Raw genomic sequence first — 17,036 nt, 5'->3', positions numbered from 1 at the left:
CCTCATTCCAGCTGGCCTTCTGACCTGCCAGGGTGTGCGTCACAGGGTTATCTGGGCTGTGTTGTGCTAGGAGAAGCCAACTGCACATTTCCTCGTCCTCTCCGAGCACTGGACCAAAGAAATTCAGTACGAGAGCTACAGTACATTGAGCAGGGAGAAGACACCCACTGCAAAAGTCGAATACAAGAGTGAGTAACCAGCTTCAACTTGAAAAAGCTGGAATGACGCTCTTTACTGTAGTGCAGACGTCTTATTCCTTCGCTGTGGTAATTTATTCTACAGAGAATATTAGCAAAGCACCCTCTTGCCTCTGAGGGCAAACGATTGCTGTCTTTTTTGTTTTAATTTTAGCCAAATGGGTCTAGTTTGCTAAGGCAATGCTATACAAGACCCCCAACTGACTCTGCTTTTAAATGTGTGCAGTCACCTTGCTTTATTCAATCAGGGTTAAACTCACGGTGATAAATTCCATCCATTACCAAAGTACACGGTGTTATCAGTGGGAAAGGCGGCGTGCCCACGTGGTGCCTTACTTAGCGAGGAGCACGTTTCCTCACTCGGCTTTCTTCAGAGCCACCGGCAGCCCTTCTGGAGGTCAGCGTCTCTGCCTCTCCTCCTCCTCCTCGCTGTGCCAGCATGAAGACACCGAGCCTCTTCCTCCTCAGCGCGGCGTGTCTCTGCGCTGCGGTCGCGGGGAATTCGACACTGGAGAGCTCCAGGGACAGTGTCCCCCCGGCCAAGAAAGAGAAACCTGCGAAAATCAATGAAGAAAACGGTGTCCTCGTGCTAAAGAAAAGCAACTTCGACCAGGCTCTTAGGCAGCACAAGTACTTGCTGGTGGATTTCCGTAAGTACTGAGCTGGGGATCTGTGAGCATGTTTTTACTCACACCGGGATTGTAGGGCTTTTATTGCAGATAAGTGCACTTATCTCATTTCTTGAACAGCAGGTGCCAGCTGTTGTATTACACAGGCTATTTAATTGTTTTAAAAGCACTGACTTAAACACAGAACGACAACCAGTAGTGCAAACATCTTTCAGAAACTAAATTGCAAAAACTCTTCTCACGTTCAAACGTCCTATTTCCACTCCTGGTCTGGTCTGGTCACTCCATACTGACCCTCAGCTACTGAAACACAGAGCCTATGTTTACAAATGACAGGACGCCAGTGGAGCTCATCTGGACTTTTAGTAACTAATTGATCCAAGGACTTGTTTAGCCATTTTTTTTTCCAGAGAAGCTAGGAAATTAGTTACAACCCCATGCTTGGGAACCAGACCCCTCAGAATGAAAACAGTTACTGCTTTAATTTGTCCTATAAACCCCGAGAACAGAGGCTGTCTGGAACTGAAGATCTTAGTGTGATAAAGACATTTCAAGATAGTTGTGAAGGCAGGTAGGACGTTTTTGAAATTTTGAAAAGGTGCTACACTGATGTTTCTGCAAAACCCTGGTAAAGACGTCCCAAGACAGCATTTGGTTATCAAGGCATAACTAGACCACGTCATTGTTCGGTGCGCCACAAACCATACAGCAGAAACTATTTTACGATACAGTACATACAACACTGTGGTGATAACATTTTTCAGTTATTGACTATTCTTCAATCTTTAAGACGGAAAGTATATTTAAACTCCTACCACTTCCATCATGCACTGCACAAAGGCTTCATTGAAAGGTTGAGTGTAAAAGACAACATGCTTTATCATGCACCACTCCTGATAAGCCTGAACACATAGCAGGCTCAAAGCTGGGCTACGGCAGCAGAAACTGGAGCATTATTGTATGCATTATCAAGCACCAAGCGCCTAACTCTGACCATTGATTCCTATAGTCATTGGTTGATTTCTAGTACTTCTAGACCTAGGGGGTTGATCTACTCTGACTAGTCAAAGGGATCAGACAGTGAGACATTCAGAATAAAATGCTTATCTCTCCAAATACCGCAACGTCATTAACAGTGCTGGACAATATCTTTGCAAACCCCCCAGAGCTGTGTTTTGAACCTGAATCAGCCACCTGGAAATGAGGAATGATGTTAAGCAGCTGCAGGTACCATAGGGGCAGTCGTGACGTGCCCATGCTCATGCTTCCCGCAGATGCTCCTCTGTCTGGAGACTCTCAGAGCCTGTCCCGGGAGTTCACCGCTGCTGCCGCCAGGCTGAAGAGTCAGGGCTCCAGGATCCGTCTGGGTCTGATCGATGTGTCCAAGGAGAAGGACCTGGCCAACGAGCTCAACGTCACTGCCTATCCAGCCCTCTGGTTTTACATCTCAGGCGATAAAGAAAACCCTGTCATCTGCCCAGGTACAGTACGTACTGTATGTGTGCATTTCAGCACCCAAAACCCCTCACACACTCTTCCTCTTTTTTGTCTCTCCTTGCCCTTTTTCTCATGGAACCCAGTTGCACCTGGGTATTAATTCAGCCCGTGTTTCGCCCTCACATGTTGACATCCTTTTCAAATTCTTTACAAGGGAACGTACGTCATACAGAGCTTGAGCTAGCTAAACGCCAAACCTGCTTTTTAGGCTAAGGTACTGTCACGACAGTGGTTAAGCAATCTGTGTTTATGGGAAAGCAGTGCTGAGAACAGCTACCTCCATCGTGACCTGGCTGGAGAGGAGGACAGGCCGCAGTGCAGAGCTCATCAAGGACCGCAGCCAAGCAGAGGAGTTCTTCAAGTTGGGCGATGTGGTCGTCCTGGGCTTCTTCCAGGTAAATGTTTCACCTGATGCTGTTACAAGGAAATAATGTACGCATAAGCCACAACAAATGAGGAACAAGCTCATAACAACCGGTGCCCTGCAGGAAAGCACTTTTCCGCTGCGTCTGGTGGAAATGTTTTTCTCCATGTTGGATAGTTCCTTACTCTGCCCTGAAGCTTCCTCGACAGGCATATTGACTGTGTTCTGACCACCACAAGACTGGTTTAACACACACACACACGCCGCACTTACTCAGCGAAATCCTGTCCTCCACCGCCTTCACTCGTTTTAATGTGCTTTTGCTCTCACTGGGCTGCAGGACCTGGAGGAAGGTGCGGTGAAAACCTTTTACGAAGCCGCTGTTGACATCCCTGACCTGCCCTTTGGAGTGACCAAAAACAAGAGCCTGTTCAGCAAATACAAAGTCAGGAAAGACAGAGACACGGTGGTGTTATTTAAACAGGTAGGAGAGACGCGGCGCAGGCCTAATGAGTGCCCAGCGATCGGCCCCAAAATCAGCACTGTCCTTACAATTAGTACAACTCCGTCCTACACCCAGAGCCGTGGTAGCTCAGATGGCAAGGTAGTCTAGCTCCTAGCCAGAAGGTCCCAGGTTCAATCCCAGGTAGGGGCAAGTGATGGAGCTTGCTCTAATTCTTTCCATATGGCCCCCAGGTCCACTGAGCCTGCTCTCCAAAGGAGTACCAGGCATAATAGGCTGGCTGGAGTGTGATGCTCACCACATCAGTGTTGGATAGTCAAGAAAAATGTTGGCCCTTACCCCCATTTCCATGGGGCTTGAAGGCCCTGAAAAGGGACCTGCCTACCTTCTTACATACAGACCCCTGGGCTGAGCTGAGCTGATGTAATTAATATCACAAAACCCACTCCCACTTGCTCTCCTCTTTATCGTCTTCTGTTTTATTACTTATAATTGAAGTAATTGTGAAGCTCTCAGGTGATAACGGGTTTTGAACTGACTTTTGCCCTGAAATTGAATTTGAATGTGTTGCTTTGCTTCAGTCCGAAGTGCTCAAGGAATACGAAGTCTCCAGTGAGACCCTGAAAGAGAGTCTGATCAAATTCCTCAGGGTGCATGAAATGGATCTGGTGACTGAATATAACGGAGAGGTGAGTATTAAAGAGCTGCTTAAGATTCACAAGAGCACCAGGGCACAAATGTCTCCCCAAACTCATCTTCTCCGTGTTTGTCTGTCTTGTTTTTCCACGCTAGACGTCAGTGAAGATATTTGGCTCTCTCGTGACCAATCACATTTTACTGTTTGCAAACAAGAGCGCAGAAGACTTTAGAGACCTCCACGGGACCTTTGAGGCTGTTGCTGCCGAATTCAGGGGCGAGGTATTGTCATCAAGTCAGACAAAAGCAGCTGGCAATTATAATTATAATAATAATAATTGCTTACACTTATAAAGCGTTTTTCTGGACACTCCATTCAAAGCGCTTTACAGGTAATGGGGACTCCCCTCCACCACCACCAGTGTGCAGCCCCACCTGGATGATGCGACGGCAGCCATAGTGCGCCAGAACGCTCCCCACACACCAGCTATCAGATGGATTAGCGTGGAATTAGTCAATCAGTGTGGAGGATAAAACAGATCCTGTCTCCACAGGACACCAGCAGCCAGGAACGCTGTCGAAAACTGTAAACTAGCATTCACATCGACTGGAATAATTCAAATAATAGCCTGCCCATGAAATGCTCAGTTATATTTATTGGATTTGTGAACAGCCTATTAAAGAACTGTTAAGAAATGCATTATTCTGCCAGTCAATGTCATGTCATGATGAGATGAAAACTTGGTGTCTTTTGAGGTTCTGCCTAGATCGATGTCATTATAACTGGAGACGACAGTTTTCTTGTTTGTGGATGTGAAAACAGTCTCCACATCCACTAAGCACTGGACAAATACCCTCAATAGCCATTGAGGCTAAAATGAGTCCACTGACTTGTGAGCAAGCATTAGAATGAAATACTGTAGCTTGAGAGGCCGGCTGAGACGTGGATAGGCAATGCTGTAAGGATCGGAAGCGCTCACTGGTGCAGGTTCTGAAATCCTGTTTATGCATAAGGCTGCCACCAAAAAACAATACAATCAAACAGGCACTGCTTAAAATAATTTTTTTTTTCCTTAGGTGTTGTTCATTTTTGTTGACACCGACGAAAGCAGAAACGGGAGGATTTTTGAGTATTTCAGAGTGCGCGATGTGGACGCTCCGGCCGTACGGATTGTGAATTTGACAGACAATGTGCAGTACCAGATGCAAGCAGAAGAGGTCACTGTTGACAACGTGAGGAAATTCTGCGGGGATTTTATAGATGGCAAAGCAAAGGTATTCTGAACTGAAGCGCTATTCCTATTACAATCGTATATAATATGAAACAGATCTAATTTAGCTATCGATTTCTGATGAATAAATTCAACAAATCTAGAAATAGACTGATGTATTATACGGGGACCTTTTGGGAAGCTTAATATTGACAATGATATTGTGAGGTATTATTTTATACGATAAAATAATAATATCGAATACAATGCGTTAAAGATTTTTTACCTGAAAAGCTTCTTTTTCGGGTTTTTTCTTAGAAGTCACCCTTAATAAAAAAAATATAAAAGAAAACACAGATTGTTGCAGTAATGCCATAATAATACAATTATGCAGTGTAGATACATAAAAATCTATACAGATTCTTAAACAGGTAATAAATTATTTAAAACAAACTCAGCATGCTGTCTCTCCACAATCTAAACTGATCTCAAATCAAATCTCAAATCTCTTTTCGTGGCTACAGAAGAAGGCGTCACTACTCAGCTTGTTGCAAAATCTGTTTAACACGGATGCCTTTCACATTTACAGCCCAAACTGGAGAGCGAACCCATTCCTGAAAACTGGGACAAACATCCAGTGAAAGAACTTGTTGCCGTGAACTTTGACAGAGTCGTTTTCAATGACGAGAGGAACGTTTTTGTGATGTTTTGTAAGTACATGTATACTTTTGATAGTGCAACCTTAGATCGCACATCGTAACTATCAAGAGAAGCAGTACAACTACACTATTTTTTTCAGGTTGTAATCCATTACTACACAGGGCAAATCAAATGAAAATGACAGGAATGGATTTGATCAACTGGAGGGCATTCGACATTCCCCGTGTCTGATCACCACATCTACAGGAGGGATTTTGAAACCCAAAGTATGTTGAATAAATAAATGAATTAACAATCAAGAAGAAAAAGAACTCCCTAGCATCACTGACCGCAGAGATGTGCGGTTCGCTCGTCCTTCCGATACGACATAAAACCGAGGTCCTGACTCTCCGTGGTCATTAAATATCCCAGGGAATATCTGAAAAAGAGTAGGGGTGTTAACCCTAGTGCCCTGGCTAAATTTCTCCCTGGCCTTTTCTGATCATGGCCTCCTAATAATCCCCATCTATGAACTGGCTTCATCACTCTGTTCTCCTCCACACTGAGTGCTGCCATCACATCATCCAGGTGGGGCTGCACACTGGTGGTGGTGGAGGGGAGTCCCCATTATTGTAAAGGACTTTGAGCGCAATCTAAGTGTAAGGAATTATTATTATTATTGATTAATCTCATCTTGACCTTCAGTCAGAATGGTCATTGTCAAATCTGTTCAGCCTTTCCCCTTGTCCCCCGCTTTAGATGACCTTTCCTAATGCATTAAGACAGTAATGTTCATCACAACCCCTGAATGCGGCAGAGTGTTTTTACAGTAGCATCTTTCCACCACCAAATGTTCAAGGCCACACTTGCAGCCCACATCACAAAAAAAACACACCCCTTTTCCAAAACTTAAAAAACTCACCCCTGAAAGCCCTGGAACATTAGTTGAAACTGGTCAGGTAACAAACAGCTGAGCCTTCCCTGTCACTGGAGCTGCAAAAAAAAAAAACATTTCAAAAGCCTTTTTAGCCTGGGGTATATTATAAACTATTATTATTAACCCGGTAGTAACATATCTAAACAGCTACAGACTTAAAGTGCAGCTAGCATACAGATATTTTGTGCATATGTAATTCACTTTGAGTAGGTTTTCATCATTCATTCATAAAGTGTTCATTCACGGCACATTCCTTAATGTTCTCCAGGTGTGTTCAGTACTGTAGCTGGAAACAGACCCTGGATATTGTAGTTTTTCCTCTCTCTAAGACAGCAGTGCTCTGTGCTGTGTTTGCTGGTGCTTATGTCTGACCTGCATGTTCCTGGCTTACTGCTCTTCTGAGAATGCTGTACTGATGGGGCTTCTTCCCTTTGCAAAGACGCTCCGTGGTCGAAGGAATGCCAGGAGCTGTTCCCCGTTTGGGAGAAGCTGGGCAAGGTGTACGGACACCACGAGACCGTGGTCATCGCCAGGATAGACAGTGCCGCTAACGACGTCCACTCCGTCCTGCAGGAGCGCCACCCCGCCTTCAAGTTCTTCCCAGCAGTCCTTGCAGAGAAGGTGCGCCCCCAAACAAGCCACGTGCTGATCTCGCCACGCCTTTTTGGACAAAAGATCTGTCACCGGTGTCCGCCGCCAAACTGATCCATGGTGTGCTCTAACTCTGGCTGTTCAAGGGCTTTTAAGGATGACAGGAATACAGACACTTCTACTGTAGATACAGAGGAGGAAAATCACCTCATTCAGTATGTTTATAAGATAAGATCACTTTATTGGCCATATACAATTTCTTGCATTAGGAATTTGTCTTTTTGCACACCCCAGCTTGGTCTCCTTGAGACACACAAGGAGAGAGAAGCTTGGGCTCAGAGCACAGGGTCAGCTATTTATACGGCGCCCCTGGAGCAGCTGGGGTGAAGGGCCTTGCTCAGGGGCCCAACAGAGTAGGATTCCTCTGCCGGCCACAGAGCCACTGCTCCGCCCAGAATGTTTGGAGCCCAGGATGAAACAGGCTTTTGCCCTGTACCTTAAAATTCTTACAAAATGCCAAATATTCCAGTTTTCCCAGAGGAACTGGTTTGTAAATCCCTTGCATTCCTGCTCTGGATGCACCTCCCTATCATTATAGTCTGGACAGGAGCAGGTCTCTTGCAGAGTGGTGTTGTCTGGCTGTTCCATGGCCTGTGACGCTGTACGACGGTGAATTCAGGGGCTGTACAGAAGGCAGACGTGTGCAGCCTTAAAGGGTTACTGCGTCTTCTTGTTTCCATTGTACCCCAACTCTCACGTAGTTGGTCAAATCATTATATTAGTCAAGGTTATCAAAAATGTTATCCCCTGACTGATCATGCCTACAACAACTGCAGGTGTTTGGCTGGAGATAGCAGAGAAAAGTAAAAAAAATCCCTCTACAGTTGGCAGATTTCTAGATACTGCTAACAGCAGACTCACCTAATTGACATTGCCATGGCAGATATCATTCAGATGTCAAGTGTTAAACTGCCCTTCTTTCAGACTACAGAAAACAAACACTTGGAATCAATAAAAGTCTGTATTTGTCTACAATCTCCTCTCTTTGTTGCCCAGGTGGTCCCCTATGCTGGGAAAAGAACTTTAGAAGACTTTGTTCAGTTTGTTGAGGATCAAATTGAGTTAGCCAAAGAACAGAGAGCGAAGGTGGGTAATGGACATTTTACCAAGTTCATCATTCAGTGCATTTATAGATTAATTAATAGATAAATCTTCTTTGGTTGTTCATGCTGACAATGTATCTTCTTGTTTTCAAAATATCGGTATTAGTTGTATCTTCAGGTTTGTTAAAAACTGTAGATATGATGAAGTGTAGACTCACATTTTGGTGAGTGCTGGCTATTTCTTAGAAGCTGGAAACACTCAGAACTTGCATTGTAACCGCAGCTATGCAAAGAGAAAACTGGTATTAACTGGCTTTTGAAGGGGCTCTTAGGAACTAACGAATGTTAAGTCATCATGTTTAAGATTTCGGATTTAGCACCTGGGTGTTGAAATGTTGGAAAGTCCTCCTGCCAGAATGAAGCCTGACTGCTGTCTGTCTCCTGCAGGAGGAAGAAGACACAAGGAAGATGGCTGAGCCAGAGAACTCCGAGGGGAACCAGAGGGAAGAGTTGTAGACTGGCCCAGAGCGAGATCTCTCAGATTCAGTGGTGTATGAGTCAGTGCTTTGTGCTTTCTGGCTGCATTTTTAAGTGAATGTCTCAAACTACAAACGCTCTGTTGATAAATAACAGCACAAGTGGATGTGCAGAGGTCTGGCTGTGGTGCTGGAATGCAGCACCACCAGTCTGACTGCAATCTCATCTGAATGGTACTGTACAAACAGCCAGGGCCTCCACCTTCATACAGGATGCCTCCCAGTCACCAGGTGCCTGGCTCCACCATTCGCACTCTCTCAGTCCTGTTATCCCCTGATGGGAGGCTGAGGCCAAGACAAAATCCCTCTCAGAATATTGGCACTCAAGACAAGTCATCATTGGAGCCATTTTGAACCCTTCACTTGATGTCTTTAAAAATGTACACAATAAAAGATCATACTCATTCATTTTTGCCTTTTCATTTAATCTATGATGCTCACTTCAGTCCAAAATACATCTGTGTGCTTTCATTGATAAGCACTATCAACCCGTGACTCATCCGTAATAGAAAAGGGGAGAGACGCTACACATGATAAAAGTGCCACGTTGCTCATTCAACATGCCGACAGAAATCTCCGTTTTTGTGTCCGAGTGTTTGTTTCATCACAGCAAACAGATCAATTCCAAGCTCGGTGGAAAACTGGAAATTAAATACTTGTATGTGTCGCTCATTTGATGAAAGTGATTCCTAGCGGGTGACGTTCATAATGATCACGACTGCAGAGGGAAACACCCAAACTTTTTTAATTCGTTTCAGCTGTGAGATCACACTGCTTTTTCAAACGAGTTAACGTCTGGTTGCTTTTAATTTAAAATTAGCTGGAATTTCTATTTTTCCAGTTTCCCTAAGTTAAATGACCGATATCCGCAGAATCAACTCCAGGCGAAGCGGTGTGAAAAATAAGGCGATAAACTAAGGTTTAATAAATTAGAATTAATTTAACGAACAGGTGAAATTATTACAGCTTTAAAACATAACCTCGTATATTATACATTCCCCCCACAATTAGAGTAACAGGAGCATTTGGCTTAATGTCACTTAATGAAAAAAAAAACTAAATTATTTAAATCACCATCCTGGGCTGTGTATATTATAATATTAGTTAATGTAAAAACTATAGGGAAATATCATTATTATTGGCTTTTTATGTGTTAGTAACCGAAGACTCGCATAAGAGGGGGCCTTATCGATAAGCGCCCAGAATCAACTTCCCGATTTTCATTCTCGTTGTCAATAAGAAATTCAGTCCGAAATTTCTCCAGTACGGTGGAACCGCTTCACAATCTTTTAGGCACAAATAATGTGCCCATTCGCTGGTTATGTGCTGTTTTCTTCTGTTGTTATTTGCGACAGGAATTAAAAGAGCAGTTAGGGAAGTTGTGGTAGTAGAACCACACGGATAAACGTAAATATCTCCAGAGCAACCATGACTAATCGCACAAGGGCAAGGCTGAAATCACAGACTGGCCCTCGCCGATATTCCAGTTTTACTGGCTTCATCGCGAGTAAAAAATTACACGGCTTAGAATGACAGATGAATTGTCATTCGAAATACAGCATCAAACATTATTATACTAGTTCTGTCCACATACCCCGTCTAAAAAAAAAACAGTTTTTCTATGTTACAGTGGTGACTTAAGTTGAATTATCTCTTGGGATCTTTGACAGAAATTGGTGGCATTCCACTGAATGGAATCTCTGAATCACAGTGAGGTATGGGAGCATTGTCAGGGGAACAGGTTCTTCCGAAACCAAGCGCTATTACAGCACAAGTCGTGCAGGGCGTCCGGCATGCACGTTTAAAGACCAGCCATGGCGCTAATCGGAAAACCTTTGAAGTGACACGCTGCAGTCATAGCGCAAATTATGTTACTGTTTGGATACGGAACCTTTCAAAAAATGTTGCCTGTTGCGTCAAGGATTCTGTCATTTAAAAGTAACATTTTAACAGCTACACGTATAAAAGAGCATAGTTCAACCTATACATCCCGTTAAATTAAAATACGTTCACTGATATGCATTGCTAAGTGAGCAATTTTCTTAATTAAACCTTGTCCACCCCTTGGTATCCAGTGGTGACACAATATCTCAATGCAAATTTCTGTCTTATACACAGGTGCCTACAGCCTGTATGATTCAGAACAATGCATATTCAATTAGTGTGAAATCACATGCAAATTGCTGGAAAGGGGGAGGGAGAGAAAACGCCGAGTCCGTAGCATACCTGAGTTCACACCTCATTTCGACTGCGTCGGAGTTGGAGCGGTTATTTTCCTACACTGGTAAGAGCGTTCTCCTGAGTACCGACTGCCGGGGTTTATAATTCATGTCGTGTCTTAAACCAAGATATTGTTTCTTCCCAACGTTTTGCGAGTTAGAACAGAATGGTCTGGCTCGACACGACTGTGACTGCTTTTTAAATTACAATCTTTTAGCGCTTCCTCGCGTGCGCACGGGGGTTGAAATGATCGCATTTATTTTAAAAAAACATTTGATTCCATTTAATGATGTATTATATAACAATGTAAACTGAAAGAGGGGGTCGACGCAGTGCTGCAATGGGGAATTTTATGTTTTAACTGGTCGTTTTTCAGTAAAAACAGTGGCGAGAGCAAGATTGAACCAAGAACAAAATACAAGATAGTTGAGCGCATTGATTGATTTCTTTGAAAAAACCTCCAATTTCTTGCACGTGTTAGGTTATAGCAGCGCCTCTGGTTTTCTCGAAGTGGATGGCGGATGTTTTTAGCAGTAATAGTAACATTAATGTGTAATGCTCTGCAAACAATTGCGCGATTTTATTCTAGTCCCGGAAGGTTTTTTAAGATGCTCTGAACTCCCGCGGAATCAAACCAGTTAACTTTCAGTCTCAGGTCACCTTTCCTACCGTGTCGGAATTAAACTAAAACTCAACAGTCTCCTTAATTTCAGTTTTTAGTTGGAGTTTAAGTTTCCTTACGAAACCTCTGAGAAGAAAGAGTCCAAATGTGTTGGGGAAAGAGGGTGCTAACGTGACACTAGCAAGTGCCCACCAGCTCGGTCCTAAGGGATAACTGCCCAATAATACTGGGAAGTCGGAACAGTGTGTATATGGGGGTATAAAAATAGAACCCAGCTATTGTGTCACAGTGGGTTGCGTATACTGTACATCACAAGATGGGAATTTCCCCATACCTCTGCTGCTTGAGCGTAGGGCTGGATGTTTTCGTAGAGGGCCACACCTTGCTCGCTGGCTGCTCTGGGCTTGTGCTGGGGCTTGACCACTGTTCACACGAGAGGGGTGGGCCTGGCACCTTCGCCTTTCCACATACTGTAGCGTCCACTTGTGTTCTTCTAGCCTCTATGGCCTCTGCAGCGCTGTCCCACCGTGAAGGACCTGGGCCAAAAGATGGAGCGGTGCTCATTCCCAACTCCCTTTCAGCTGTGAGAGAGCAAACAACATGACCCAAGCTTCCCCGGGATGCTTTTTTTCGTCTCGGATTGGTTGGGATTTGTAACATCTGTTAATGAACAAGTAAAGGTCCGTTCTCTGCTGAAAAGAGAAGAAAAGAAACCCAGTGTTTTGGCTGTGGAGCCTTCTTCAGGTGAGCGACGCACCTGAAGGAGGCTCCACAGTTGAAACATTTTTTCTTTTCAGCAGGGAATGAACCTTTACTTGTTCCTTCACAGCCTATGCATGATGATGCAGCTCCCTACTTGATCTTTTCAAGAAGTCTGCTCTTGACCTTTGTGCCTGAAGCTACCCCAACACTTCATGACTTGAATATATCATTGTGCTAAGTGCTTTCCTGTTCTTTTTGACCGATATTAATTTGACAGTGTTTGCCTGCTTATGGTGTTATAACCTGTGCATAAATTAACTGTCACCCAGAAGCATCCACAGTGCTGGATCCATTTGTCCTCAACTAGGGTATTGACTTGAGTAGCTCATCTGTTTCGAGCACGGCCTGTTCCAAGCATTTACAGGAAAAGGGAGACTAAGGGGGAGGTTGAAATCATGGAGCTTTACAGACAGAGGCACTGACTGCAGCTCTGGTGATTAGGAGGTCACCCTCACCCCTCTTTCTGATTGCACCGGGACAGTGCCTGGGGGTGGGGAGACTCCCCAGCCAACAGGTGGCAGTGTTGAGCCGGAGAGGTATGCGGCCACACAGCATTCCTCCCCTTAACCGAACGTGATGCCGGAAACTGTCCTGACAGTGCGCGGCCGGTCCAGGGATAACTGGAGCAGAAATGCCAAGAGCTCAGTGAACATCTACAATCCTAAAAAGAGAAGTGTGTTGCTTAAAAGGCGCAGGCATGTAAGACGTACAGTAGGTGAGGACTGGGCTGGCAGCCTCTGCTCTTGAATGCACTTGCCTCCGTCTGTCTCTTGGCGTTCCTCAAACCCCCCCCCCCCCTTCTGTTTTTCAGCCACCCCCCCTGCCCGGAGACGAGGATGAGCGATCAGAAGAGCACAGGCGATGGGCTACGCGATCCTCCACCCTATGCGATACAAAGTAAGATCGCCTGTCGCTCACTGGGACAACGCCTGGCCTCCACCGCTTGTGGGGATCCCCCAAGAAACGGCTCGTTAAGAAAACGGCTGGGCGCCGACAACGAGCCACCTGGAGGCGGGTTTTCATTTCAATGCAGATATAATAAACGTCGCATAAGGGTTTTAAAAAAGACGAACCGGTAGCATGATGGGGACAGATGTTAATAAGGGCAGTGTTTCTTGCTTACCCTGTGGGCAGACCGTGCTGTCCATGGTGGGTGAGTTTGATTAAAAAAAATAATTAAATTAACAATGTGTGCACATTCAACAGGGGCAGTCTCAGAGGTGAGGGGCTGAGGTGGAAACGTCCTCCTTTGACTAAATCTCTCAATCACATGTCTTGTAGTGAGCTCTTGCTTTCTGACACCTTCACCATCATTTAAATGTAGATCAGTGAAATGTTGTAAAAACAGCAGGCTTTTCTTATAATCAAAGTTTTTACACTCGGAACATAAGACTCTTTTTTTATTGCCTTCAAGCGGCCCGAGAGCATTATGATGAAACGGGTCTCTGTTTTGTTCAAAGGTGGGAAGTTGGGTAAAGAGGTAAGACTCCCCTGTAATTCATTCAAGATGTGATTATGAGGTCTACGCGTGGTGAAGCAGGTCAGGCTGGTATCTGAAAGGGAGGTTTATCTGATTAGGAGTTATCGTGGGTACCGGCGAGCTGTAACTAAGACGACAATCTTCCTGGCTGCTCGTATTTCCATACCTGTCCTGTGTCCTCCTCTGCAGTGGACGGGAAAGGCAAGCTGGATGATGGCGGTGTGAAGGTTTATCATCTGCACTCTCCCGTCAGCCCTCCCCCTCCGAGAGAGCAGAGCTACGTCCAGACCAAGTCCTCCTCGCCAGGTAGGGCCTCCCCCTCCCTTCCCGAAAATGAGAAGAAAGGCACGGTCACATTTCAGGCGTCCAACAGCTGGATTCCTGGAACAGATCATCTCAATAGATTTGTTTGGCTCATCCTAAGTGACTTGCATTTGTTGCCATTCATATGGCCGAGTGTGTTTCTGGAGCGAATTGGGTAAAGTAGGTTGCTAAAGGGGTAAAAAAAGTCTCACCTGGGTTTTGAACCTGCAATCTTCCAGTGATGAGTCCAGAACCCTGATTGCTTTTCCACACTGCTGTTCTGATTAGCATCGTGTGTGTTAGATAGCTGCTGTCTGAGTACTGGTGTCCTCTTCGGTGGCTCTGTGGCTTAGGATCTGCGCCTGTGGCTGGAAGGTTGCCGGTTCGTATCCTGAGCAAGGCCCTTAACCCCAACTGCTCCAGGGGCGCCGTATAAATAGCTGACCCTGCGCTCTGACCCCAAGCTTCTCTCTCCCTGTCTGTCTCATGGAGAGCAGGTTGGGGTATGCGAAAAAGATAAATTCCTAATACAAGAAATTGTATGTAGCCAATAAAATGATCTTATCTTATCTCTGTTGGTGCCCAACTGAATCGAAATGTACAAAAACATTTCAAAGCCTATTGACTGCAGTGATTTTGTTCAGGCCAGCCCAGATAGATAGATAACCAAGTTTATGAGCAATCGTTAAGTATATACTGGGATTACCTTATAACTCTTTATTCCCTTGATTTTTTTCACTTCTGAGGATTTCAGCGAAGATGAAAAAGTGCTCCACAACAAAAAAAAAAATATATACTGTATATAAATGCAGGAATGACTCACCTCTAGAGACTGACTCTCCAGATTGAAGCTGGAGATCTAAGGTATTTCAATGGTGAAATCTCTCTTCCCCTCCAGTATACACCTATGCTTCAGAACCCAAGCAGAAGTTTGTGAGCTACGAGGAGAAGGAAATTGGCCGGGAGCCAGTCATGGCCACGTGCACACACTGCCAGCAGCAGGTCCTGACCAATGTGCACTACAAAGTGGGAGCTTATGCAATCCTCATGTGCCTGCTCTTCATCGTCTGTGGGTAAGTACCACCCTGGCCTGCGTGCTCTCGATTCAGAGACCAAAAAAAGGGTGAGGACTTATTAAACGGGAGGGCAAAGTATTCTAAAAAGAACTTTAAAAATCTTTGGATTTACCTTTATTTTTTAACAAGTAGTCAAATGTTCGGAAATACTGGGCGCCTAACAATAAATGACTGTACCATTGTGACGTGGATTGATCACAAAGTGGCAGTCTGCTTGGCAGCAGATATGACTTCTGTTAATACTCCCTGAATCCACTGCATGAACTGCCTCTAGAGTCAAATCCTTATGTGGCTGACTTTCCCAGTATCTGCTATACCGGAAATATTTATCCTGTTGTACCCAAAGATCCATTAAGAGAATGAGTACTGACATCTAGTTAACATGAAGTCATGCCTCTGCTGTCTTTTTTCTTGTGCTAAATACTGCCGCTCAGAATATGTTCTGAGCGGCATATTCTTAAAATAGAAATTTGCATTGCGAACCTGATCAGGTCCCTCCTCACCAGGGTAACAAACTCTGCAGGTAGGAGGAAGGCGGCCCCTTGTCTGCTATCCAGCTGGGGCAGAGAGAGCTGTATGCCAGGTGTATTTCACATAACTGGGAGCCCCTCCACCTCCCCCACACTGCTGCCATTAAGATTTGGGAGCCGAAAGCCAAATTCAAGTCTTGTGCCAATGGCAGAGATGTAAAACGCCACCTCCACAACGGGGAGGTTTTGTTTGCCCCAACCCAAACATGCACAGTGTGATCAGCACACAAAGCAGTTCATAGGTTTGATTATTCTGCTCTTTTCCTTTTTTTTTAGACTAGTGGTCGGCTGCTGCCTCATCCCGTTTTTTGTCAAGCACTTCAAGGACGTCTATCATACTTGTCCTAGATGCAGTCGCATTCTTCATGTGAACAAGAAAGCCTGCTGCAAGTAGCCCCATCCTCTTGGCACCTGCTGCTGGCTGTGCATTTCTCTTCACAGCTCCAGCTTACTTGCTAATGAGGTAAAAGGGCCGTACAGCTGTCAGGAAGAGGATGCAGTCAACACCTGCATAAAAATACTTCCTAATGTTGGATCAGATGCAGAGCTACAAAAATTAGTTGTTCATAGGTATTCTGTGTCCAAGTGGATTAGATACTGTACCTCTTTGATGTATTCTGCTGTGTAATATGTAATGATGGATTAATTACTCTGGTTTTAAAATGGGTGTGGCACCCTGCTTTAACTACAAAGGAACTCATGGAAAAATAACTGTACAGTGGAGACTATTCTCTCTGCTTCCTTTATTGGTGGTAGGTGGCCATTTAACAGCAAGAGCAATGGTTCTCATGTTGAGTCAATCAATGCACCAAAGTATTGAAAATACAAAAGCTTCTATATTCTCTTAACCCTACTATACTCTTCTACTATAAACATGGCTCAAGAACCCATGTCCAGTATCATTCAGTAATGGTATAGTATTAAGGTTTTTTCTAAATGCTTTTTTTTTTTGACACCACAATGTGTATCTGTGTACCTCTAATTTGATATGTATATACAAGTTACATGTGCAATCCAAGAGTTCAGTAAAGTTTACAGATCTCCCACAGTACCTCCTTCGTGTATCACTTTTGAGACTGTTTGGCAGGAAGTCCCCATTAAGTGCACAGAGCAGCTAAAACGTTTTGTGGCTTGCTATTTGAACCGCAAAGGTGTAGGGTTTTAAAGCCGAACAGATGGGGATGGTGTACAACTAGGTGATGCACTCTTCTTTGGTTAAGATTTCTAAAGACATGAGATA

General features: G+C 44.6%; 2 protein-coding genes across 3 annotated transcripts; both read left to right on the top strand.

The window, feature by feature from the left end:
- The first annotated feature begins 58 nt into the window (after positions 1-58).
- LOC102694960 (protein disulfide-isomerase) lies at positions 59-9,200 on the top strand. Of its 2 annotated transcripts, XM_015360156.2 has the most exons (11): positions 59-847; positions 2,101-2,307; positions 2,585-2,718; positions 3,028-3,171; positions 3,732-3,839; positions 3,943-4,068; positions 4,864-5,061; positions 5,587-5,707; positions 7,013-7,194; positions 8,221-8,310; positions 8,715-9,200. In XM_015360156.2, exons 1-11 carry the CDS (start codon positions 637-639, stop codon positions 8,781-8,783), a joined length of 1,590 nt encoding a protein of 529 aa, XP_015215642.2. In that variant the 5' UTR covers positions 59-636; the 3' UTR covers positions 8,784-9,200. The 2 variants fall into 2 exon arrangements, with proteins under 2 accessions (XP_015215642.2, XP_069037051.1); XM_069180950.1 differs by lacking the exons at positions 8,221-8,310; positions 8,715-9,200 and adding an exon at positions 5,797-5,923 and having other exon boundaries at positions 7,013-7,096.
- Positions 9,201-10,981: 1,781 nt separating this feature from the next.
- Positions 10,982-16,844, top strand: litafd (LITAF domain containing). Its single transcript, XM_015360344.2, has 5 exons — positions 10,982-11,087; positions 13,219-13,304; positions 14,077-14,193; positions 15,089-15,263; positions 16,073-16,844. Exons 2-5 carry the CDS (start codon positions 13,244-13,246, stop codon positions 16,188-16,190), a joined length of 471 nt encoding a protein of 156 aa, XP_015215830.2. The 5' UTR covers positions 10,982-11,087; positions 13,219-13,243; the 3' UTR covers positions 16,191-16,844.
- The last annotated feature ends 192 nt before the right edge of the window (positions 16,845-17,036 follow it).

Source organism: Lepisosteus oculatus, chromosome 19 (assembly GCF_040954835.1).
Source record: "Lepisosteus oculatus isolate fLepOcu1 chromosome 19, fLepOcu1.hap2, whole genome shotgun sequence".
NCBI lineage: Eukaryota > Metazoa > Chordata > Actinopteri > Semionotiformes > Lepisosteidae > Lepisosteus > Lepisosteus oculatus.
The sequence above is the reverse complement of the archived record's forward strand: the minus strand, read 5'-3'. Positions and strand labels throughout refer to the sequence as shown.

Coding starts and splice junctions, on each gene's coding strand:
- LOC102694960 (XM_015360156.2), top strand. CDS start 637: ATGAAGACACCGAGCCTCTTCCTCCTCAGCGCGGCGTGTCTCTGCGCT. Junction 5,708..7,012: donor GAACGTTTTTGTGATGTTTT/GTAAGTACATGT, acceptor CCCTTTGCAAAG/ACGCTCCGTGGTCGAAGGAA. Junction 7,195..8,220: donor CAGCAGTCCTTGCAGAGAAG/GTGCGCCCCCAA, acceptor TTTGTTGCCCAG/GTGGTCCCCTATGCTGGGAA.
- litafd (XM_015360344.2), top strand. CDS start 13,244: ATGAGCGATCAGAAGAGCACAGGCGATGGGCTACGCGATCCTCCACCC. Junction 14,194..15,088: donor GACCAAGTCCTCCTCGCCAG/GTAGGGCCTCCC, acceptor CTTCCCCTCCAG/TATACACCTATGCTTCAGAA. Junction 15,264..16,072: donor CTGCTCTTCATCGTCTGTGG/GTAAGTACCACC, acceptor CTTTTTTTTTAG/ACTAGTGGTCGGCTGCTGCC.